The 23,693-nt window shown below is 46.3% G+C and overlaps 2 protein-coding genes across 3 annotated transcripts in view; one reads left to right on the top strand and one right to left on the bottom strand.

Moving 5' to 3' along the window:
- Positions 1-2,911: 2,911 nt before the first annotated feature.
- On the top strand, positions 2,912-10,216 carry LOC141057079 (uncharacterized). Its single transcript, XM_073553602.1, has 5 exons — positions 2,912-3,046; positions 6,391-6,886; positions 7,012-7,193; positions 7,454-7,561; positions 8,402-10,216. Exons 2-5 carry the CDS (start codon positions 6,439-6,441, stop codon positions 8,711-8,713), a joined length of 1,050 nt encoding a protein of 349 aa, XP_073409703.1. The 5' UTR covers positions 2,912-3,046; positions 6,391-6,438; the 3' UTR covers positions 8,714-10,216.
- Positions 10,217-10,768: 552 nt separating this feature from the next.
- Positions 10,769-23,693, bottom strand: part of LOC141057078 (uncharacterized) — a 30,401-nt gene continuing 17,476 nt past the window's right edge. For both annotated transcript variants that reach the window (XM_073553600.1, XM_073553601.1), the window contains exons 8-15: positions 22,742-23,271; positions 19,826-20,150; positions 17,543-17,753; positions 16,221-16,372; positions 15,006-15,119; positions 14,741-14,914; positions 12,689-12,782; positions 10,769-11,487 (exon numbers count right to left, since the gene is read on the bottom strand). In XM_073553600.1, the coding sequence (XP_073409701.1) occupies positions 11,424-11,487; positions 12,689-12,782; positions 14,741-14,914; positions 15,006-15,119; positions 16,221-16,372; positions 17,543-17,753; positions 19,826-20,150; positions 22,742-23,271 (1,664 nt within the window). In that variant the 3' untranslated portion in view covers positions 10,769-11,423. The remainder of the gene's footprint in view (positions 11,488-12,688; positions 12,783-14,740; positions 14,915-15,005; positions 15,120-16,220; positions 16,373-17,542; positions 17,754-19,825; positions 20,151-22,741; positions 23,272-23,693) is intronic.

Below are 23,693 nucleotides of genomic sequence, written 5' to 3'. Positions count from 1 at the left end.
ACCCAACGAAAACCCAAAAGTCATTATCTCAGTAAATTAGAATAATTAAGAAAAACACCTGCAAAGGCTTCCTAAGAGTTTAAAAAGGTCCCTAAAGGGGGTTTTACACTAAGCGATATCGCTAGCAATATCGCTAAAACGTCACTGGTTTTGTGACGTTATAGCGATATTGCTAGTGATATCGCTATGTGTGATACTTACCAGCGACCGGCTCCCCCGCTGTCCATCGCTGATCACGTGAGAATGTCCGGCTCCATTTCTCGTCGGGCGCTTCCTGCTGGGCTTCCTGCTGTGACGTCCAGCGACGCGTGGAGGCGGGCGGGAGGACGCAGGATCGCTGTGTGTGAATGGTAAGTATCGTGCGCTGCGTCGCTGCTGCATCGCTGTGAGATCTTTCTGTATGAAAGCTCACTAGCGATCATTTAGCGATGCACCAGCGATCCTGACCGGGTCGGATCGCTGGTGCATCGCTAAATGTAAAAGGGCCTTTAGTCTGTTTCAATAGCTCAACAATCATGGTGAAGACTGCTGACTTGACAGATGTCCAGAAGGCAGTCATTGACACACTCCACAAGGAGGGGAAGCCACAAAAGGAAGGAAAAGGCCATTCAAAAATTTGGGGGAGATTCACAAGGAGTGGACTGCTGCTGGAGTCATTGCTTCACACCACACACAGACGTATCCAGGACATGGGCTACAAGTGTCACATTCCTTGTGTCAGCCACTCATGACCAAAAGACAACGCCAGATGTGTCTTACCTGGGCCAAGGAGAAAAACAACTGGACTGTTGTCAGTGGTCCAAGGTGTTGTTTTCAGATGAAAGTAAATTTTGCATTTTATTTGGAAATCAAGGTCCCAGAGTCTGGAGGAAGAGTGGAGAGGCCACAATCCAAGCTGCTGGAGGTCTAGTGAGAAGTCTCCACAGTCAGTGATGGTTTGGGAAGCCATGTCATCTGCTGGTGTAGGTCCACTGTTTTATCAAGACCAAAGTCAGCGCAGCCGTCTACCAGGACATTTTAGAGCACCTCATGCTTCCCTCTGACAACAAGCTTTATGGAGATGGAAATGTCATTCTCCAGCAGGACTTGGCACCTGTCTGCACTGCCAAAAGTACCAGTACCTGATTTACAAACAACAGTATCACTGTGCTCGATTGGCAGCAAACTCACCTGACCATAACCCCATAGAGAATCTATGGAGTATTGTCAGGAGGAAGATGAGAGACACCAGACCCAACAATGCAGACGAGCTGAAGGCTGCTATCAAAGCAACCTGGGCTTCCATAACCCCTCAGCAGTGCCACAGGCTGATCGCCTCCATGCCACACCGCATTGATGCAAAAGGAGCCCTGACCAAGTATTGAGAGCATTTACTGATCATACATTTCAGTAGGACAACATTTTGGATTTTAAAATCATTTGTTTCAAGCTGGTGTTATAAAGTATTCTAACTTACTGAGATAATGACTTTTGGGTTTTCATTGGCTGTAAGCCATAATCATCAACAGTAACAGAAAAAAACACATGAAATAGATCACTCTGTGTGTAATCACTCTATAGAATATAGGAGATTCACGTTTTGTATTGAAGAACTGAAATAAATTAACTTTTTGATGACATTCTAATTTTTTGAGAAGAACCTGTACCTTCCCTGCGGTAGACGTTGGCTGTGTTACTCAGCCAGTACCTGCCTCTAAACCAGCAACTGGAATCAGTGTTTAGCATTACTATTTAACCATTTAAATCAATCAGCAGTATTTAAAGGGATTGTTAAACACAAAAAAATAATCTATAGTCTTAGATTATTATAATTATTATTAATTTTTATAGCGCCATTTATTCCATGGCGTTTTACATGTGAAAAAGGGGCAAATATAGACAAGTGCAATAAACATGAGCAATACAAGACACACACAAGTACAGAAGGAGAGAGGACCTGATGGATTTAATATAATAGGAGACATATTCCACCTGCAGCACCTCACAGACCCAGCACAAGATGCTCAGGTTGGAAGTCAAAGGAGCGCTGCCGCAGTCACAAGACTAGAAGAGCCGGCACAAACCTCAGTAGCGGTCTGTGCTGGATGCAGGGGCTGCTAGAAGGTGAGTACGCCTCCATTTATTACTTTAAAAATATTCCTGCCTGAAAAAATAAAAACGTTTTCATCTCCCGACAACCCCTTTAAGTGGTTTGATACCAGTAATGCTTTAAGGTGCCCTTCACTGTCTCCTGCCTCTGTGATTGAGGAGTGCCAAGAGGTCGCCTTCACCCCCATCGCTGCCATCTTGCTGCTCCAAATAAGAGACTGATTTGTACAATATACTGCAATACGGAACTACTGACATTACAAGCAACCAAATGGTGGCGGGTCCAACGTCCAGAAGGGGAGTAAAGAGTGATAAAATATACTGTATATATATAAAAACAAAATAAAAAAATGAAACTGCTCCTGGACGTTCAATGACATAATTTTTCACAAAAATGTCAATTTATTCCAGAGCGTAAAAGTTTCAAAGTTTCTCTAGAATGGAGGTGGAAAACTTTGGCGGCCGAGCTGTCACTAGTCTCCTCACCTCGACATGCTTAACATGTCATTCCCCAGAAGGAGAAATGATACTGCTTGGATATGGATAAACTCTACAAACGTATAGGATGTTCACTGAATTACAGGTGAGTGCAGGCTAGTGCTCTCTGTTATCAGCCTGCAGACAGGCAATCACCATGTACTGACAGATATCTGACTGCTGCTCTGTAGATGGGGGCAGTGTCAGGCTCAAGTACAGTAGCCTCCTATTACCAGCCTCCGCCTCTCCTCTACACCTCCCACGGAGAGAGAAAAGGAGGCGGCGCGCTCTGATGACGTCAGTGCAGCGCGCCCCGTGTTTATGACGTGCTGACACTTCTGCTCCTTCATAAACAGACACCAGAGGAAGCCCCGCCCCTTCCTCACTAATCACGTGATAGTATAGGAGCTCCCCCCCCCACACACCTAACGTAAACAAAGGCAGTGACATGGCTGCAGCCCCGGAAACTGACAGTGCAGAGGTATGTACAGTACACTGACACAGGGACTACAAGTCTCAGCATAACATCAGGTATTAGGAGGAGGACGGGGACGTGTCCTGATGGCTGTTTACAAGGAGGAGGACGGGGCCGTGTCCTGATGGCTGTGTACAAGGAGGAGGACGGGGCCGTGTTCTGATGGCTGTGTACAAGGAGGAGGACGGGGCCGTGTCCTGATGGCTGTGTATTAGGAGGACGGGGCCGTGTCCTGATGGCTGTGTATTAGGAGGAGGACGGGGCCGTGTCCTGATGGCTGTGTACTAGGAGGAGGACGGGGCCGTGTCCTGATGGCTGTGTATTAGGAGGAGGACGGGGCCGTGTCCTGATGGCTGTGTACTAGGAGGAGGACGGGGCCGTGTCCTGATGGCTGTGTATTAGGAGGAGGACGGGGCCGTGTCCTGATGGCTGTGTATTAGGAGGAGGACGGGGCCGTGTCCTGATGGCTGTGTACTAGGAGGAGGACGGGGCCGTGTCCTGATGGCTGTGTATTAGGAGGACGGGGCCGTGTCCTGATGGCTGTGTATTAGGAGGAGGACGGGGCCGTGTCCTGATGGCTGTGTATTAGGAGGAGGACGGGGCCGTGTCCTGATGGCTGTGTATTAGGAGGAGGACGGGGCCGTGTCCTGATGGCTGTGTATTAGGAGGACAGGGCCGTGTCCTGATGGCTGTGTATTAGGAGGAGGACGGGGCCGTGTCCTGATGGCTGTGTACAAGGAGGAGGACGGGGCCGTGTCCTGATGGCTGTGTATTAAGAGGAGGACGGGGCCGTGTCCTGATGGCTGTGTATTAGGAGGAGGACGGGGCCGTGTCCTGATGGCTGTGTATTAGGAGGAGGACGGGGACGAGTCCTGATGGCTGTGTATTAGGAGGAGGACGGGGCTGTGTCCTGATGGCTGTGTATTAGGAGGACGGGGCCGTGTCCTGATGGCTGTGTATTAGGAGGAGGACGGGGCCGTGTCCTGATGGCTGTGTATTAGGAGGAGGACGGGGCCGTGTCCTGATGGCTGTGTATTAGGAGGACGGGGCCGTGTCCTGATGGCTGTGTATTAGGAGGAGGACGGGGCCGTGTCCTGATGGCTGTGTACAAGGAGGAGGACGGGGCCGTGTTCTGATGGCTGTGTACAAGGAGGAGGACGGGGCCGTGTCCTGATGGCTGTGTATTAGGAGGACGGGGCCGTGTCCTGATGGCTGTGTATTAGGAGGAGGACGGGGCCGTGTCCTGATGGCTGTGTACTAGGAGGAGGACGGGGCCGTGTCCTGATGGCTGTGTATTAGGAGGAGGACGGGGCCGTGTCCTGATGGCTGTGTATTAGGAGGAGGACGGGGCCGTGTCCTGATGGCTGTGTACTAGGAGGAGGACGGGGCCGTGTCCTGATGGCTGTGTATTAGGAGGACGGGGCCGTGTCCTGATGGCTGTGTATTAGGAGGAGGACGGGGCCGTGTCCTGATGGCTGTGTATTAGGAGGAGGACGGGGCCGTGTCCTGATGGCTGTGTATTAGGAGGAGGACGGGGCCGTGTCCTGATGGCTGTGTATTAGGAGGACAGGGCCGTGTCCTGATGGCTGTGTATTAGGAGGAGGACGGGGCCGTGTCCTGATGGCTGTGTACAAGGAGGAGGACGGGGCCGTGTCCTGATGGCTGTGTATTAAGAGGAGGACGGGGCCGTGTCCTGATGGCTGTGTATTAGGAGGAGGACGGGGCCGTGTCCTGATGGCTGTGTATTAGGAGGAGGACGGGGACGAGTCCTGATGGCTGTGTATTAGGAGGAGGACGGGGCTGTGTCCTGATGGCTGTGTATTAGGAGGACGGGGCCGTGTCCTGATGGCTGTGTATTAGGAGGAGGACGGGGCCGTGTCCTGATGGCTGTGTATTAGGAGGAGGACGGGGCCGTGTCCTGATGGCTGTGTATTAGGAGGACGGGGCCGTGTCCTGATGGCTGTGTATTAGGAGGAGGACGGGGCCGTGTCCTGATGGCTGTGTACAAGGAGGAGGACGGGGCCGTGTCCTGATGGCTGTGTATTAGGAGGAGGACCGGGCCGTGTCCTGATGGCTGTGTATTAGGAGGACGGGGCCGTGTCCTGATGGCTGTGTATTAGGAGGAGGACGGGGCCGTGTCCTGATGGCTGTGTACTAGGAGGAGGACGGGGCCGTGTCCTGATGGCTGTGTACTAGGAGGAGGACGGGCCGTGTCCTGATGGCTGTGTATTAGGAGGAGGACGGGGCCGTGTCCTGATGGCTGTGTATTAGGAGGAGGACGGTGCCGTGTCCTGATGGCTGTGTATTAGGAGGAGGACGGTGCCGTGTCCTGATGGCTGTGTATTAGGAGGAGGACGGTGCCGTGTCCTGATGGCTGTGTATTAGGAGGAGGACGGTGCCGTGTCCTGATGGCTGTGTATTAGGAGGAGGACGGTGCCGTGTCCTGATGGCTGTGTATTAGGAGGAGGACGGGGCCGTGTCCTGATGGCTGTGTATTAAGAGGAGGACGGGGCCGTGTCCTGATGGCTGTGTATTAGAAGGAGGATGGGGCCGTGTCCTGATGGCTGTGTATTAGGAGGAGGACGGGGCCGTGTCCTGATCCCTGTGTATTAGGAGGAGGACGGGGCCGTGCCCTGATGGCTGTGTATTAGGATGAGGACGGGGCCGTGTCCTGATGGCTGTGTATTAGGAGGAGGACGGGGCCGAGTCCTGATGGCTGTGTATTAGGAGGAGGACGGTGCCGTGTCCTGATGGCTGTGTATTAGGAGGACGACGGGGCCGTGTCCTGATGGCTGTGTATTAGGAGGACGGGGCCGTGTCCTGATCTCTGTGTATTAGGAGGAGGATGGGGCCGTGTCCTGATGGCTGTGTATTAGGAGGAGGACGGGGCCGTGTCCTGATGGCTGTGTATTAGGAGGAGGACGGGGCCGTGTCCTGATGGCTGTGTATTAGGAGGAGGACGGGGCCGTGTCCTGATGGCTGTGTATTAGGAGGAGGACGGGGCCGTGCCCTGATGGCTGTGTATTTGGAGGAGGACGGGGCCGTGCCCTAATCCCTGTGTATTAGGATGAGGACGGGGCTGTGTCCTGATGGCTGTGTATTAGGAGGAGGACGGGGCCGTGCCCTGATGGCTGTGTATTAGGAGGAGGACGAGGTCGTGCCCTGATGGCTGTGTATTAGGAGGAGGACGGGGCTGTGTCCTGATGGCTGTGTATTAGGAGGAGGACGGGGACATGTTATAGGAGGAGGACTATGTGTGTGTATGAGGCTCAGTAGCGGTCTCTGTATTGCATCGATCCTACTATTGGATCTTTATTTCTTTTGTGACTGGATGCTTCCATTTCTTTCAGGACTCCTTATCTTCCAGTCATCTTGTGAAGTCCTAGATATCTGACGCGATGGGTCGTCTGGATGATCAGGCAAAACACAGGATTGTGGTGCTGAGGAAAGCCGGTCTAAGCTTTCGGAAAATCAAAAAGGTCCTTGAGCTTGACAATATAAAAGTCACGCCACAAGCAATCTACCTCTTCTTGAAACGTAAGAATATTGAACCTGAGAAGTCTAGTACTTCCCCACAAAACCTTCCTGCAAAGGGACAAGCCTGGGAACAAGCACAGCTCTGGAGGCTTCTGCAGGACAATGGTGGCCAGAAAAAGGAGAAGGGTCCTCAGGCGCCCAATGCACAGCCACCTCCAAGCGTAAAACCGCAAGAGGACACAGACGGAAGGATTAAAATTGTGAGCGTGACGTCTCTTTCTCAGGGAAATCCATCCCTGGAGCCACCAACCAATGCTCCGAGGACTGCGCCTCAGGGCGTGACTCAAGCACAGAGGGTGCAGGAGACGCGTGAGTATTGTGAAGTGTATATAGAAATGTCATCACAGGGTCAATGTGACTGGAGTCCATGTTGTGGAGGCAGATGGAAGATTCATACCTTTAAAATACTAACCATTTTCCATTTGCGTTGTAAGGACCTGGCGCTATTCGTGCTGTCCAGCATCCCTTGCCAAGTGTACCTCGTCCCAGCCCTACATATCTAACATCTCATAATCACGTCAATGGGAGAGCAAGGACTCCCCTCCTCGCCCCCAGGAACCCAGCACTACTGGTCACGAGGAAGTTGGTAGACAAAGCCATCACCCTACAGAAGAAGGTAAAGTGAGGAATCCTATTGCTGCAAACTGGGCCAGGTTTATACTGGGGCTTAACATATTGACGGCCTCTATAGACAACGGGCATCCCCACCTGTCTGCGGATAGCTGCCAGATTGATGGGGTGCCAGATGTACTATCCCCCTTCTCCAGCGGTTATATATTTATGACCGACAGACAGGGCATCAGTGTATGAATCCCAGACAACCCTCACACCTATATCTTTGAGAAAGTGACATTCTTTTTCTTGGTTTGTTACCAGGTAATATTTCAAAATGGAAGTCAGCCTTTGAATCCAGGAGGACAGTATCCACTTCCGGCAACAAGCAAGCAGCATGATATAAGCCAGGCGGACAATGCCAGTACTTGGGTATGAATAACTAGAGTAAAAATTAATCAGCTGTGTAATCCAAAGACTATAGTAATCAATCAGACTTAATATCTCCTATTACATAATAAGTTTAGTATTGTTCCTGGTGGTCTAGTGGTTTTCATATAATCATGTATAGTAGCTATTGAAGTTAATATTGTTACCCCTGGAGTTCTGGCAGAGCTCATAGCCCCCATCCTTGGAGTTCTGGCGTGGCTCTTAGCCCCCATCCTTGGAGTTCTGACGGGGCTCTTGGGCCCCCATCCCTGGAGTTCTGGCGGGGCTCGTGGCTCCCCCATCACTGGAGCTCTGGCGGGGCTTGTGGCCCCCATCCCTGGAGTTCTGGGGGGGCTCTTGGCCCCCATACCTAGAGTTCTGGCGGGGCTCGTGGCCCCCATCCCTGGAATTCTGGCGGGACTCGTGGCCTTCATCCCTGGCGCTCTGGCGGGGCCCGTGGTGCTCTGGCGGGGCCCGTGGTGCTCTGGCGGGGCTCGTGGCGCTCTGGCCGAGCTCGTAACCCCCATCCCTGGCGCTCTGGTGGCGTTCGTGGCTTCCATCACTGCAGTTCTGTTGGGGTTTGTGACTCCATCGTGTGCAGATAGTTTGGTGGTACCATTACGTGTATAGTGGGGGTAATAATACCATGCTGGTGGGTTTATATTTACATCCAAGCTGTCTTGATTAATGGTGATATGTCCCTGGTGTCCTAGTGTTCAGGCACCTTCCTGTTCTCAGCAGAAGCTTCGTGATTGGGATGACGAAAAGCTAAACATTATATTCTAGCTGCTTTCTGCTGGTCACTTATCAATTGTCATACTCTTCTACGCTTTTGCTCACCAGCTAAAGGACGCCAGCACACAGACGGCACCCCCATTTCCTCAAGCAAGGCCAGAAACCAATGTGGAGCATTTGGACTCCATAAGAGGGGAGCTTCACAGACTGACACAAGTCATGCAGACTCTTATAGAGAGACAGAATCGGTGGGAACAAGAACAAATGAGACAACGGCAATGCAACCACCAAGAGGTATTGTCACAGATCCAGCAGCTGGGAGCAAAGATTTCTCAAACCTGCATGCCCTGCATGAGTAATAGCCAAGAGACTGATGCTCAATTGCCTGATTTTGGGCATTTTAAGATGGAACTTTTTTGAAGGAACAGCCACATAAATCATGGCGGACAGAAGATCTCCAGACCAGAGGGCTCCATGTTTTATATGAGGCTTTGTTTTTCTACATTCTTCTGTAGCTGCATTTCTTTTGTAGATGGACCCACCGGCGAAGCTGGAGAACTCTGCACGCACAATGGAATCATTTGATCATACTCTTCTCTGCTGCTCCCACTAGAAACTAGAGAGAACTCTGATCTCTGGGATATTAAAGGGGTGTTCACAGTTTGGACATCTATAAATGACAAGTAGAGGGAGCCACATCTATCAGTCAGCTTTTGTGTGAGTGGAGAGCTGCACATCCGCAGTTACCTCTGTTTTCCCAGCGGCCCAAGAAAGGGCCCCATTTTAGAGAGAAGTGTGGGGTCCCATTGATTAGACCCTCATCTGTCAGACATTGGACAAAAATGTCCAAGGTGCACTATAGCCCTTTAAAGGGACACAGAAAATAAACTGGGGATGGTACACCTATATAAATACACCGAGCCAGACCTCGAATATTAGTGGCATAGGGGTCTACAGAAAGTTGTCACCGTAGTGTGTGTCTGCTCTATCATACTATAGCTGAGTAACTTTTTAAAGAATTAGTGTCACATACTCCTCCATTTATATAAAAGTGTCTTCCGAGTTAGCTGAGCGTTAGGGTGATGTCTCACAAAGGGCATATAGACATCATAAAGGGGCACTCCTTCTATAAGAAATGTGTACGAGTTGTTCCCGGTCTGTCAGATATATCTGCTTGTATGTAAGGCCTCATTCAGATGTCTGTAAAACCTGGTTGGAGTAGAAACCACGATGCACAGAGTGGCCGCACATGACCCAGACGTGACAGCCTCATAGGCGTATGTAAGTTTATCGGTCGGGAGAACTTCAACCTGTCCGTACAAGGTCTGTGCTTCACAAAAATCTGAATTTAGCCTTGGGTTAAGTTCCCACGTTTCCAATACACTGTACATCTTCACATTTTGCAATGTAAATGGTGAAATCTGCCGTAACAAAAATGTGACTTCTACCGCTTTAGAAAGTCCGCAGACCTGTTGATGACCCCTTTACAGGGACAGTCGTTCATCTTCAGGAAAAATGCCAATAAAAAAAAATCTACTCTTCCAAGGTCAAGAGTGGATCCAAAAGGAATGGGACGTATACTTCTCTTTCCTGCTGGATCCACTTCTATAAAACTGCAGGTGTGATTCCCGCCTTATGCGGCTGCTCCATACAATGTGGGTGTCCGTGAGAAAGTCCGCATGCCTCCTTCTCTCTTACAAGCCATTGACTAGATCGTTATGTTCAGGTGAGATCACAGAATTCCTTTCTTACTTTTATAATTCCATTGAGAAGAATGGAAATGATGACTTTTTTAGGAAGAAAAAAAAAATCTAATTTGTAAATGAAATATTATGTGATGATTTTATAAATGATTCTTTATCTGCATAACTCTCCATATACTCCTTGTAAGGTTTCAAAAATAGATTAAAAGCTTTTATTTGACCTTTTCTCTCTTCTTTTTTTTCGCCAACTTTTTATTGATAGAGATGAGCAAAAACTTTTGAACTACCCTGATCCGACGTCCAGTTCTGGCCACCGTGCAAACCAGCTGAGGGTAGTATTACTTATTCCCTGGCAATCCTCTACCTGGGTGCTGCTTCCTCTTACAAGGACCCTTGCGACGTCCTAAAGCGTGTCATGCCATGATGTCCTGAGCACCTAGTAAGTGGCAGAGGATTGCCGGTATAGAAGTTCACACTGCCCCGGTCCAGCTGCCACAAAGGGACTGATCTAGATGCTGGACCAGGGTAGTTTGAATCTTTTTGCTCATCTCTATCGACTTCCATGAGGGTTGTATACAGCGAACAGCGTGGGTTGGACATGTGAAATGTGGTTTTACACACTAGCCATGTAGTAAATGGATGGGCTGGAGCGCCACAGTGAGATCGGCTCCATAAAGGCTCTTCTCTCTGGATAATGGAGGGATCCCATGCCACTTTGTGACATGCATGGGCTCTATAAAAGAAGGTGGTCTAGTCTATAGAGATTACATAGTTTCGGGTCAACAAGAATTGGATTTATTCTGCTGTAACGTACCAGTCCTTATATCGATTTGGGCTTTGGCCTTTTGGTTTAGCCTCCATGTTCTTCTTTTCGAGCCTGGGTCACACACATCTACATCTATTATTTTATTTTTATTTACTTTTTAATATTAAAAACTAATTTTTTTGTGTAAAAAAATAATCACGTCCTTGAGCTTGAGAAACTGAACAAGGTTACTGAACTTCTATTGACCTGAAGGTCCTGCAAATGTTTCCTCCGTGATGAACAAGTTTTGGCCCTCAGACCTAAAATATGGATATTTTTAGTATGACGACGGTCTAGTTGTAAGAATGATGGCAAGTTCAGATCTCTGAGAAGATGGAGGAAAGTCTGAGATCCCTTTTCAGTCCAAAATTTGGTGGCCCTATAGTTTGGGATTAGGTATAATCCAGACTAAGGATCCATCACTTTCCAAGGAGTTGTCATGTCTGCTCCATGTCCTCCTAGTAATAATTGTTTATTCTTGTAGACGAGTTCCTCCAAGGAAGAGTTTTACAGAAGAGACCGCGAGGACATCACTAAGCCTAATGGAAATCCAACCTATGATCCTGGACATGGCTGATCTCGAGACGAGTCCCACGTCTGTAGGCCGCCTTCCTCTAGATCCTCAGTAGTCGGAGGTTAACTCTGTGTGCAGATTCATTTCCATGGTTGTGTAGTTCTGAGGGGTCCTGGAAAATAAATGTCACTTTTATGAAGGTTTTAGATACAAGAAAAATAATTTGAGGTTGGGCAAACAAAATGTAATTTTATTTTGTTATATTTTTTTATTATTATACCTGCTGTTTGACTCCTCCAAATCTACAATTGTCTTTAGTGAAAAATAAAACTTCAAGTCCAGAGTTGATTTTGCTACATAAACGCTCCCCTAAATCATGCAGACAATTTGCATTTTAGTGCTTTGGTTTTTTGGTTTTCTCCCTTTACATACTTTTTAACTTTTAGACATCATAGCCATATGAAAGTCTTTTTGCTTTCTTGGTTTTTTTTTTGTTTGTTTTTTTCTTTTTGCGGGATAGGTTGCAGGTTGTTTTCATTGGTATTGTTTGGGGGTAAATACAATATTTTGAACCATTTTTGTTGCATTTTTGGATTGGAAATTGCAGCAACTGAAAAAATAGCTATTCTGACATTGTTTTTTTTTAATTATTTTATGGCATTTACTGACTGGGTTAAATAATTTTATATTTTAATCAAACTGCTGGTATTTGTTGTTTTTTTTCTTTATCAAGTTCAAACGTCATGTGTGTATATATATATATATATATATATATATACACACATTTTTTTTTTTCATTTTTTACAATTTTTATTTCCACTGTATATTTTAGTCGCTATTGAACCTGTGACTGATCACTTATATTATATATTACAATATATGAGTATTGAAGTATATAGCGAAAATCATGGCCTTTGACTTATCTTCACTGGGGCATCAAGGTTTTGGCAACAGGAACAGTCAGTAGGCGCCTGACTGACCTCGTAACCCATTGGTAATGGGCGCCCAAACAGACTCCCAACCTGGATCACAACATTTAAAAGGAGTGGTCAAAGATTGACCACTAAAATGCAGCAAACAGCTGCGACCAGAGCTAGCTCCGAACACTGCTGTTAGAGACAAACGTTTTGTGGGGAGCAGGCTCAGCACCTGAGCCCGCTTCACCCCATTCATGATGTAAGAGTTTAACGTGGCGCGAGATTGTGTTAATGTCCCCCCCTTCCTTGTAATAAGGATGGAGATTCTGCTGAGCTAATCACTGGCCACAACGGACCCGCATGCAGCATCCCAAATCTCAGTTTCTGGGACCCCGGAGCATGACTTGGGCTATGGTCCAAAGTGATAAAACATTCAGAATTTAGGCGCCTCTTTACCTTTTCCGTAGATAGATTATAAATCCAATGACTCCACATATCATGAGCAGTAACAGCAGCACCAGGAGGGAGATTTGCCATGATTTAAAGGATCCTGGAAACACAAATACAAAGATTATTCTACATCAGGACAAGAAAAAAAACTAAATGTATTTTTCTATAGCTCACTAAAAAATGAGAAATCTGGCATTTCCTACAATGGTCACTGAGGCTTTTTTAGACTCCTACTTCCTGTTGTTTCAGGAAACAACACATGTACATTAGCAGCAACGAGTCATCTTTGACCCTGTCTTTTCTATTGACGCATCTAATGAACGTGTGCAAAGGTAAAGGTCATTGTGAAGGGAGGAGGAGGTGAGCTGCGATATCATATTTTTTGATTACTGGTTCCTTTTATCAGTTGTGTATAGAGGTGTTACCTGTCATTGAAACCTTGCCTCTGATGATACTGAGACTGCTGTAAACTCTTCCTGAAAATACAGGAAGTATGAGTCTATAATGGCCCATTCGTTAGGGTGAAAATTACAAGATTACCAAATTTATTTTTTAATCATCATCATAGTATGAAAAATAAAAAGCCTTTATTTTCAATAAAAAATAAGGTAAAATAAAAAAAATACATGTAACACAAACACCTAATCTAGGCAAGTCATTTTGTGCTCCCATCGCCTTCCCCCATGAGTTGGGGTGACGATAGAATATCTAACCGAGACACCTTCAGTACTGAATTATATAACACAAGTGGGACTATAACAAAATAAGTTATTAAAAATGCAAAAAAAAAAGTTTCAATTGTCCCCCTTTTGCCAATATAAAAAATAAAGAAATAAAAAATAAACATATTTACATAGCCACAGCCACAAAAAAGTGATGTACTGCAAGAAAAAAAAATGAAAACTGCAAAAAATTGCATTAAAATTTGCCCCAAAATGGCATCAATGAAAACAGCTTGGCAAGCAAAAAGCAAGCCTTCAGACCGCTCCTTCAGTGGAAAAATAAAGAAAGTCTGGGCAACGACTAAAAAAAATATGTCTACAAGTTTGGCGTCTCTGTAATCGTCCTGCCTTGGAGAATATTGCTACCAAATAATTTTTGTCGCAGATTGAACAAGGTGAAAACAAATTAAAAAATACATTGGATATATTTTTTTTTTCATTCAACTTAGAATTATTTTTCCATTTTTTTTCGACACATTTATATAGTAAAATTAATGTTGTAATTCAAAATTACCCCGCTTCCAGTAAAAATAACTCCCTGATTTGGCTCCATCGATGGAAAAGTAAAAATCAAAAGTTGTGACTTTTGGAAGACTAGGAGGAAAAAACAAAAGTGCAAAAAATGTCAGACAGACGGGGAATACAGCAGATGATGGGATGGATATACTCATGATATCATCCATCTCTTCTGGCTGCGGACTCCTCCGCCATGCCCTATAAATAACTCTGGATTAGATGTCTTCATCTGGCTCCTTCCTGTAGCAGCGGTATCAGAGAAAGTGACCAAAGGATCGGGCCAAGAAAAAGATGACACTGCAAGTTAAAGGTCAAAATGGAAAAGAACTATGACGTTCAGAGGTGCAGGACTTTGGTGGCCTTCAGAACAGATTGAATAACATGTATGATTTAAAGGAAAAGTCTACAAATCTGATATATTGTATTATGTACGGGGCCTGGAGGGGACGGAGCACCAAATTGACTGATAACTCTATGGGATTGCTATCATCCTTAGAGCCGCCATTCCCATGGTTTGCCCTGTCCAGGAAACTCCCAGGGAAAACTTCTGAGCTCCCCGAGAATTGTTGGCAACTCTCTAGGGGAAGAACAAACCTCAGAGGTGTAACTATAGTGGGTGCAGAGGTTCCTAGAGATTAGATGGTCCATTTGGCCCATATGAGAAGGCCAGTGGTAGTTGGGGTCCTATTGGAGCCCATAAACTTCAAGTTATGCCACTGACAAACCTTCTGGTGTCCAAACACACATTGAGGATGCAAGAACCAAGTAAGGTCTGTGAAAAAGGGGGCATGTGTTCTCCCGGACAGCAGTATGGATTTACCTAGTCTGCTCATTGTCATAAGACACCCGGTCATGGAGGTTCCCTGTAAGGTGAAGGGTTCTCCATGGTTGATTAGGTCTGTGCTCCATCTTTCTATAAGGTGCCGGTCACTGTCTGTGGTCAAGACATTGCCAGAGATGGACAGCTTCTCTGGGCTACATGTAACAGTCACATCTAAAAGGAAAGAACAGGTTAAGTACAGGAAAGTTGCATTATTTAACCACCCTAATTATTGGGGAAAAAAATACTTTTTTGGGAAGGTGACCTTGTATATAGGATGGCGGGGCTGAGCATGAACAGTGATTCTGCAAGGACTGGCTGAGAGTGATCTTCAGTCCATCCAGGGCACCTTGTTTTACTGTCTGCCATTCTGAGCAATCTGTAAGAAGAGGAGAAACATTATGTCTACCTACGCTCATGTTCTTCCACCAAACTCCCCCTCCATGTCTGTATGGAGCTTGTGCACTGGGCACAGTCATGGGGAACAGAAAAGAGTCTTCACCATTCTGTTCCCACAAAGCTGGAAGCTACAATATTCCACAATGTCTTGTGATGAAGAATTAAGACTTCCCTTCACTGGAACTAAGGGGCCGAGGTCGCCCCCTGATAACAGCCCGTTGTATTATCCTCCTCCACTATCTGTACAGCGGGCACAATGCAGTCAGGGGGTAACGTTTTCCTGGAATCACCAAACCCAGACTCCTCCATCAGATGCCAGATAGAGAAGTGTGAGCCGTCACTGCACAGAACACGTCTCCTCCAGAGTCCAGTGGTGGCAGCTTTACACCACTCCATCTGACGCTCTGCATTGTGCTTGGTGATGTACAGCTGCATGCAACTGCTCGGCCATGAAGCTCCTGGCGGGGGCGCTGTGTTTGTGCTGATGATAATGCCTGAAGAGGTCTGGACTCTGCAGTTATGGAGTCAGCAGGGCTTTGGTGACTTTTATGCTCCTCGGCACTCGGTCCCTCGCTTAGCTACGGTCTCTCCACTTCGTGGTTGAGTTGCTGCGGTTCCTTCTACTTCTCAATAATATCACTCACAGGTGATGGGGGAAGATTTAGGAGGAAGAAAGTCATGGACAGACTTGTTACACCGGTGGCTCCTATTAGCATCGCGCTGGTATCAGTGAGCTCTGCACCAGCGGTTATACACCAGGATCAGTAGGACCAAATAAAGAACCTGAGTGCAGTGGGTAACGCGTGTGTCCCAATACTTTCTATGAACATTGAAAACATCGAAACAGTGATACTGCAAGGGGAGACACAACAAGTGCTAAATCCTTTGTTATCACATTTACCCATTTTGTCCATTTTTTGGTGAAAGTGAAAAACGCCTTTAGGGGCATAGTAAAGAATTCCCTGAAATTTATGAGCGATATAAACCCTTGCAGCAGCATCTTACTAATATGGGTCAATAAACACAACTATCCCTATAGAAGGCACATGGCAGCCGATGTCAGAGAACCGTCCTATATTACCAATGTTGGAGGCCTTTATACAAAGGTCAAGCTGGATCGCGGTGACTGCAGAAGGACAGATATTTTTGGAGCCTGGGCTCGGTTGTTGGACAGGCAGAATTAGGGAAGAGGATCCACCACTTGGCCAGGAGCAGAGACTCACCGACACCAATCTGGAGTGAGACATAAAAACGAAAAAAAAGGTATAAAAGGCAACATCATATAATGTGAAGAGACCAATGACGGCTCTTCAGTAGTAACTTGGCTTGTCAACTTCCGATGAATCTGGATCTTGAGAAGGAATAAACCTGGAAGGGACAAAGAGCGTAATAGGGTCTTATTTGGAGGAGAATATGCACTGACGCGCTCACCTGATTAGGTTGTGTGCACACAACCACTGAAAGAAGCTTAGGCTGCTGCAGACCAACGAGGAAGGTCAACGCGTTTCAAAGTTTCAAACTTGTTCATCAGGACAAAACCTCGGTAAATCTGCTTTTTGACCTGATGAAGACGTTCCAAACTTCAAAACGTGTTGACCAATAAACCGCAGCAATTGATTTTCGGATTCCGGTCTTCTTATCATCTACTGACGGCAGCCCCAGGTGAACCTGAACCATTTCAGCACCTTAGATCTGGATTTTGACTCCTATGCAGAGGTGATTGACATGTTTGCCTTTCGTGGGAGGGGCCCAGGGACTCGACAGCTCCTGGGGGGCTATTTTATTACACTGGGCTCTCTACCATTGAGCTGGTAGTAATCACGTAAAGCGTTCGTTGAACTTTTATTAATAGGAACATATTTTCTTGGAGATCTGTGTATTATACACCCAAGAAATACAATGTCTGTCTATCTTTCTACAGGCTACCATACGATTCTTGCTATGACTAGTTCTGTGCTAGTATCTACAGGGATCTCAGCAGGCATTGGCTTTTATCTGTACATCAAAAGGAAGAATAGAAGACGTTTTGCTGTTCGAAGATATTGAGGCAGGCAACTTCCATAGAGAGGAGGACAAGAATGACAACTTTATATGCTCCAGACTACTTTTAGTCACAAACGAGTTAATGGGAGAAAGTGTCAAATTGTCCTTAGAGAGCGAAAAAGAAAGAGAATAAAGGGCAGAGAACATCAGAGAGAAATATAAGATCAAGAAGAACACAAAAAATAGCATAAAAAAGAACATTAAAAACACTTAAGAAATGGTATCGAGGAGGACGTCAGAAGGAGACACGCCGTGAATCACTGTTTAATTAAAACTGCAATAGAAAGTGAAGAAGTCTGATAAATGACATATAGTGATCATTTACTTTATTGCAGCGGTGTGGTCGCTGATGATACTCACGGTTTAGTTTCATAGAAGAAGACGATGTGCGGGGTCAAGTCTCTGAGAACTTCCATACTTGAGTTATATTCCCATGAAAATATTATAGCATCCAAAATATTTTTCTTGGTTATGAACGATCCAACAGGGAATGATTCTGGGCGCCCCCTGTAGAGAGCCAGGGTCTCAGGGCTAAGAACGTGTGGTCTGGAGATCAGAGGAAGTTGCTGGTCTGCGAGTATAAAACAATGGGGACACAGGCAGGTTTAAAATCAGGACTGCATTCAAGCAAACATATATCTGCACTCTGAGTACAATAGGGTCTATATAAACATTGAATATATGAATTTTCAACTTTATATTTTATATATAGCCTATATCTATAAATTTGAGGGTTTTAGCGCCCATTTTGATCATATATTATGAGCCCATGTGCCAGCATTAAGGCTCAGGATCGTTTGGTTCTTCCTGGTATTGACACTGGCCCGATGACTCGTTAACCAGTTAATACTCCATGGTTGATACATCCGTTGTGGATAGATTCAGGGGGTGTGTGGATCAGGGTCAGGAACTGAACCTGCTGCAGATGGCACAGACGCAAGTTTCATTTCGTAGCAGGCAACTGTGTCTAAAAACTGTGCCGGAGCTGAGCTCCGCTCCCTGCTGTTAGCCATTTAGATGACGCAGCTGACATCTGTGTCTAACAACCGTAAAGGGGCTGTGCATCCTTGGCTTCCGTTAGCCATTTAGGTGATGCAGCCAACCTCTGTGTCTAAGAAAAACAAGTCCAAAACATGAGTAACAAGTAGTAGATTACGCGTTTCGAACAATAGCTTGTTCTTCTTGGTTTTTTTGAGAAAGAACAAGCTATTGTTCGAAACGCGTAATCTACTACTTGTTACTCATGTGAACACACCATTTTTTGCTCTGTTTTGGACTTGTTTTTAACAATAAATTTGACTTGAATTTGCAAAGCTGGACCTTTTTTCTTTTTCCTTGGTTACTGCGTGAAGACTGCACGTGGTCCGGGCTATCCACTACACATGCCTTCAGGTGAGCTGGCTTCTTTTTCTCTTTTATCTGTGTATAACAACTGTAAAGGAGCTGTACGTCGTTGGCAGCTGTTATCCATTTAGATGATGCAGCTGACATCTGTGCCTAACAACCGTACCAGAGCTGTGTGTCACTGGCTGCTGTTAACAATTTAGATTACACATCCAAGACCTGTGTCTAACATCCGAACCGGAGCTGAGCGTTGCTCACTGTTGTTAACAATTTAAATGACAAAGCCGGCATCTGTGTCTAACAAACATGCTATAACTGAGGGCCAAGCCCTCGTGTTAGCCTACGACTGAACTAATCTAAATGGTTAACACGTCATAGGAGACCATGATTTACACTATATACTGCAATATTGTTGTATATACTGTAGGCAATTGGACGATTGCAAGTTAAAGACCCCTGAGGGGCCTAAAAAAAGTAAGAGAGAAAAAAAATAAAGCATTTTAAAAATGTATTTCTTATAATTTTAGAGGCAGATTGAGAAGAGTCAAAGGGACACACACAGACCAATGTTGGATTCACAGCTACACTGCTCAGTACTGCTGTTTAATATCCTTGCTGCTGCTTCTGAAATTGAACTACATAGAGTCAGGAGACCAGGAATCCCTCATGTCTGCGTGTGCAGGGTATGAGAGACATCATAGCAGCTGGTCTCCACCCACTAGCTTAGAGTCAACTGCACAGAAGAGATAAAGCCTAAAAAGAATAATAACTGGGGGAGAATGCAAAATACTAATCATATAATAACCAGAGATAATGTTATTTTTCAGGTATACATGTGAACACTTATTCTGAAAGGTTTAGCATTTTAGACTTCACATTACAGTCCAACTAGAAACATCTCTGAGTTTATCCGCTGACCGACGGCCAATACTGGGCTAAGAATAGGACACTGTGCAGCAGACCAAGAATATGGGAATACCTGATACTGTGGCAGTGTAACCCCTGCATAATCTCCACTGTAAGCATATAGTGTGTGTGCGAGATGTGAACTTATTGCCGATGGTCCCTCATTAGGACATGAAAATAATAAATACGCATCAATGATTACGCTGAATTCCAACATGCTCAATCCCACTTTTCCGCAACCTGAGGGTGCAGTGACAGGGCCTCCTATGTATGAGAGCATCCAGACTATCCTCTGACAACAGATCCCTCACTCTCCTACATACACTGACAACCTACCTACACTCTCAGTCTTTCAATTCTCATAATGCGAACAGTAACATAACAGCTACTTACCGCTGGTCTCATTGGTGCCGATGAGGTACAGCCCGTCATCTCTGATTTTGCCTTGTAAACTAATCCTATAATAGACTTTCCCATCGCTAGAACTGATGACCAATGTGTGGCCCTGAACATCGACTCCAGGGGGGCCCTTTAGTTCAATGAAGCTGTATGGCATTGATCCCTGAAGGATGCCCACCTCATTGATTACAAGCCTCCCTGGGGTGGAGGGTATCCCGGGATAAGTAGAGATTGGCCCCAGTTGTGAGGTCACATATGGAGCTTCCGAAGATAATACAGTCTTACACTCATTCTTTGTAAGAGGAGTAATCCTGGTGATCTGGAGCAGAAATAAAAAAAAAATTACAGGTTGTATAATGTCATCATCTCATATGTTCAGTGTAATAGTCATATTGCCATAGTTTGGAGTCTAAGTAATAACAGCCCATCACTCTGCACCAACAATCCTATGGAGAGATCCTCTTTGGGCTCAGACTTAGGCTTCAGGCCATTGTTTGGCTCACATGACTCCTCAAGTGCATCACCCATGACACTCTGACGAGTTCAGCAGGTGTCCTTTCTTGGATCCCTTTTGGTTGGCACTAACTATTGCATAGCAGAAACTCCCCACAAGATCTGTAGTATACCAAAAAGACGCCACAAGACCCGCCGCATACCTGAAACACGCCACAACACCTGTCGTATGCTTAAAAGAGCTCACAAGACTCACCATGTACCTGAAACACGCCACAAGCCCCGTCATATACAAGGAAGAGCCCACAAGACCTGCCGTATACTTGAAACACCTCACAATACTTGCCGTGTACTCAGAACACCTAACAAGTCCTGCCGTATACCGGGAACACCCCACAAGAACTGCCATATACCGGGAAAACCTCACAAGACCTGCCGTATACCCGGAACACCTCACAAGACCTGCTGTATACAGGGAACACCCCACAAGACCTGCCATATACCGGGATCACCCCACAAGACCTGCCATATACCGGGAACACCCCACAAGACCTGCCGTATACCGGGAACACCCCACAAGAACTGCCATATACCGGGAACACCTCACAAGACCTGCCGTGTACCGGGAACACCCCACAAGACCTGCTGTATACAGGGAACACCCCACAAGACCTGCCATATACTGGGATCAACCCACAAGACCTGCCATATACCGGGAACACCCCACAAGACCTGCTGTATACCGGGAACACCCCACAAGAACTGCCATATACCGGGAACACCTCACAAGACCTGCCGTGTACTGGGAACACCCCACAAGACCTGGTGTATACAGGGAACACCCCACAAGACCTGCCATATACCGGGATCACCCCACAAGACCTGCCATATACCGGGATCACCCCACAAGACCTGCCATATACCGGGAACACCCAACAAGACCTGCCGTATACAGGGAACACCACACAAGACCTGCTGTATACAGGGAACACCCCACAAGACCTGCCATGTACCGGGAACACCCAACAAGACCTGCCGTATACAGGGAACACCACACAAGACCTGTATACCAGGAACATCCCACAAGAACTGCCATATACCGGGAACACCTCACAAGACCTGCCGTATTCCAGGAACACCCCACAAGACCTGCTGTACACAGGGAACACCCCACAAGACCTGCCATATACCGGGAACACCCCACATGACCTGCCATATACCGGGAACACCCCACAAGACCTGCCGTATACAGGGAACACCCCACAAGACCTGCCGTATACCGGGAACACCCCACAATAACCAAAAAATATTAGGGGCACACTACAAAACATGCTCTGTAATGGGAACACTCTACCAGGTCTGCTGTATTCTGGAAATACCCTATAATAGTCACCAGTAACACCCCACCAAACCTGTTGTATACCTAAAACACCCTACAAGATCCAGTGTACACCAGAAGCATCCTATCAGACTCATTGCATGCAGAAACACCTCACAAGACCCATCATATACATTGGGGGACATTAAAAATGGGTCGTGGCTGGGTCTTCCAGCAAGACAATGACCCAAAACATACTGCCAAGGCAACAAAGAAGTGGCCCTAAAAGAAGCATATTGAGGTCATGGAGTGGCCTAGCCAGTCTCCAGATCTTAATAACATAGAAAACTTATGGAGGGAGTTGAAGCTCCAAGTTGCCAAGCGACAGCTTCAAAATCTTAAGGATTTAGTCATGATCTGCAAAGAGGAGTGGACCAAAATTCCTCCTGACATGTACGCAAACCTCGTCATCAACTACAAAAAACGTCTGACTGCTGTGCTTGCCATCAATGGTTTTGCCACCAAGTATTAAGTCTTGTTTGCCAGAGGGATCAAATACTTATTTCTCGCTGCAAAATGCAAATAAATGTATATAATTTATACAATGTGATTTTCTGTATTTTATTTTTGACTGCTCAAATCTTTGTCAGTGGGAAAACTTACAAAATCAGCAAGGGATCAAATACTTATTTCCCCCAATGTAGCACCCTACAAAACCTGCCGTATACAGGGAACACCCAACAAGATCTCCATGGACTGTAATTTTTGGGGCATGTTGGCGGATCTAGGTGGATGCTTGAGTATAAAGTACTAACGAGTGACTGTATGTGAGTACCCCATAATTAAGCACCTGTTACCTAGAAGTACTTATGCCTCATTGTACCCCACCGTCATTGTCAGACATGCTAAGCGATCTCTCTATAAACATCAGCAATGACACCTGTAATTGGACCTGGACCCTTGTTCCAAAAGATGGTGAAGGGCACCAGAAGAAGACACTAGTATTGTATGTGGCACATGTTAGGGTGGGGGATACATATTTTGCATTACGTCCTGGGAGATTCATGTTGTGTCTCAAAACTCATCCTATCTAGATGCTGGTGGACCCAGGAACCTTCAACCCTCATTTACCAATGTACCTGAAAGCTGTTATGGTCCAACGGCGCAAACCCATGGCAGCGACTCAAAGACTCGTCCTCTAAGAAAAATTTTTCATCCTCTCGTATTGCTGCCTGCATTGGCGTCAAAACATTTAGAAGGCCGGAAGCGTCATCTTTGGCTTGTGAGACGTACACCACAGCATCCACCAGACCCTCTGCCGTCACAGGCAAGTTAACGACGTATGCCTTTCCCGGACGATAATACAAAGCAACTGCGTCTGCCCCATTCTGTATGGTGTTAGGACGTAACAGAATGTGAGGCTTCGGGGTCATCCTGGCGCTTCCAACCAGGAAGTAGCCATTTTTATCCGTATAGTGCCCCGTGAGGCTAATGACGCTGTAAGCCAAATTGTTCTTCCCATTGAAGAGCACGAGCCAGTAGCCTGCCAGGCTAACGGAGCTGTCGCTGGTGTGGTAGAGCTCCACGAATTCAGTATCCTCTGCTGATCCCGGGGTATTCGGGTTCACTTCGCTGATCAGCAGAACTGGAGACGTGCCGGTCGGCCGAGCTGTAGAAATAGAAGTAAGGAGGTCAGTGGTGTTTCGCATACCCGGGAGCTCCTTCTTGTCAACTTTTAGCAAAGTTTTGTGGGCAGCATCTTTCTTGGCTACCCATGTGCATCAATAAGCTTTTTTAACAGGCCACAACTTGTTTCCTGCCCTCTACAAATCTCAGGGACTTCTGGTCACGGGATGGTTCCAAGAAGGTTTCCGGTGTCTGGAAGAAGTGACCACTCTTTCGGGAGTCTGATAACTATCTCCCCTTTTTTGGGAGCCTCCTTGACGCACAGAGTATATTAGCCAATATGGGGAAGATCATCCATATTACCATCTATGTAAATATTAGCACTTTTTGCACTTTTCATGATCCTATTTTAACTGGGTCAATGGCAAAACAGATCCAGTAAGGAGGAATAATTATATCCTTGGC

This window comes from Dendrobates tinctorius, unplaced genomic scaffold (genome assembly GCF_039654945.1).
Source record: "Dendrobates tinctorius isolate UK_male_01 unplaced genomic scaffold, ASM3965494v1 ptg000202l, whole genome shotgun sequence".
Classification (NCBI taxonomy): Eukaryota; Metazoa; Chordata; class Amphibia; order Anura; family Dendrobatidae; genus Dendrobates; species Dendrobates tinctorius.
This window is presented reverse-complemented; position numbering and strand designations above follow the sequence as displayed.

Excerpts from the sequence above, each read along its gene's own strand:
- LOC141057079 (XM_073553602.1), top strand. The coding sequence starts at position 6,439 with ATGGGTCGTCTGGATGATCAGGCAAAACACAGGATTGTGGTGCTGAGG. Across the intron at positions 7,194-7,453 it reads CCATCACCCTACAGAAGAAG|GTAATATTTCAAAATGGAAG; the intron begins GTAAAGTGAGGA and ends GTTTGTTACCAG. Across the intron at positions 7,562-8,401 it reads CGGACAATGCCAGTACTTGG|CTAAAGGACGCCAGCACACA; the intron begins GTATGAATAACT and ends TTTGCTCACCAG.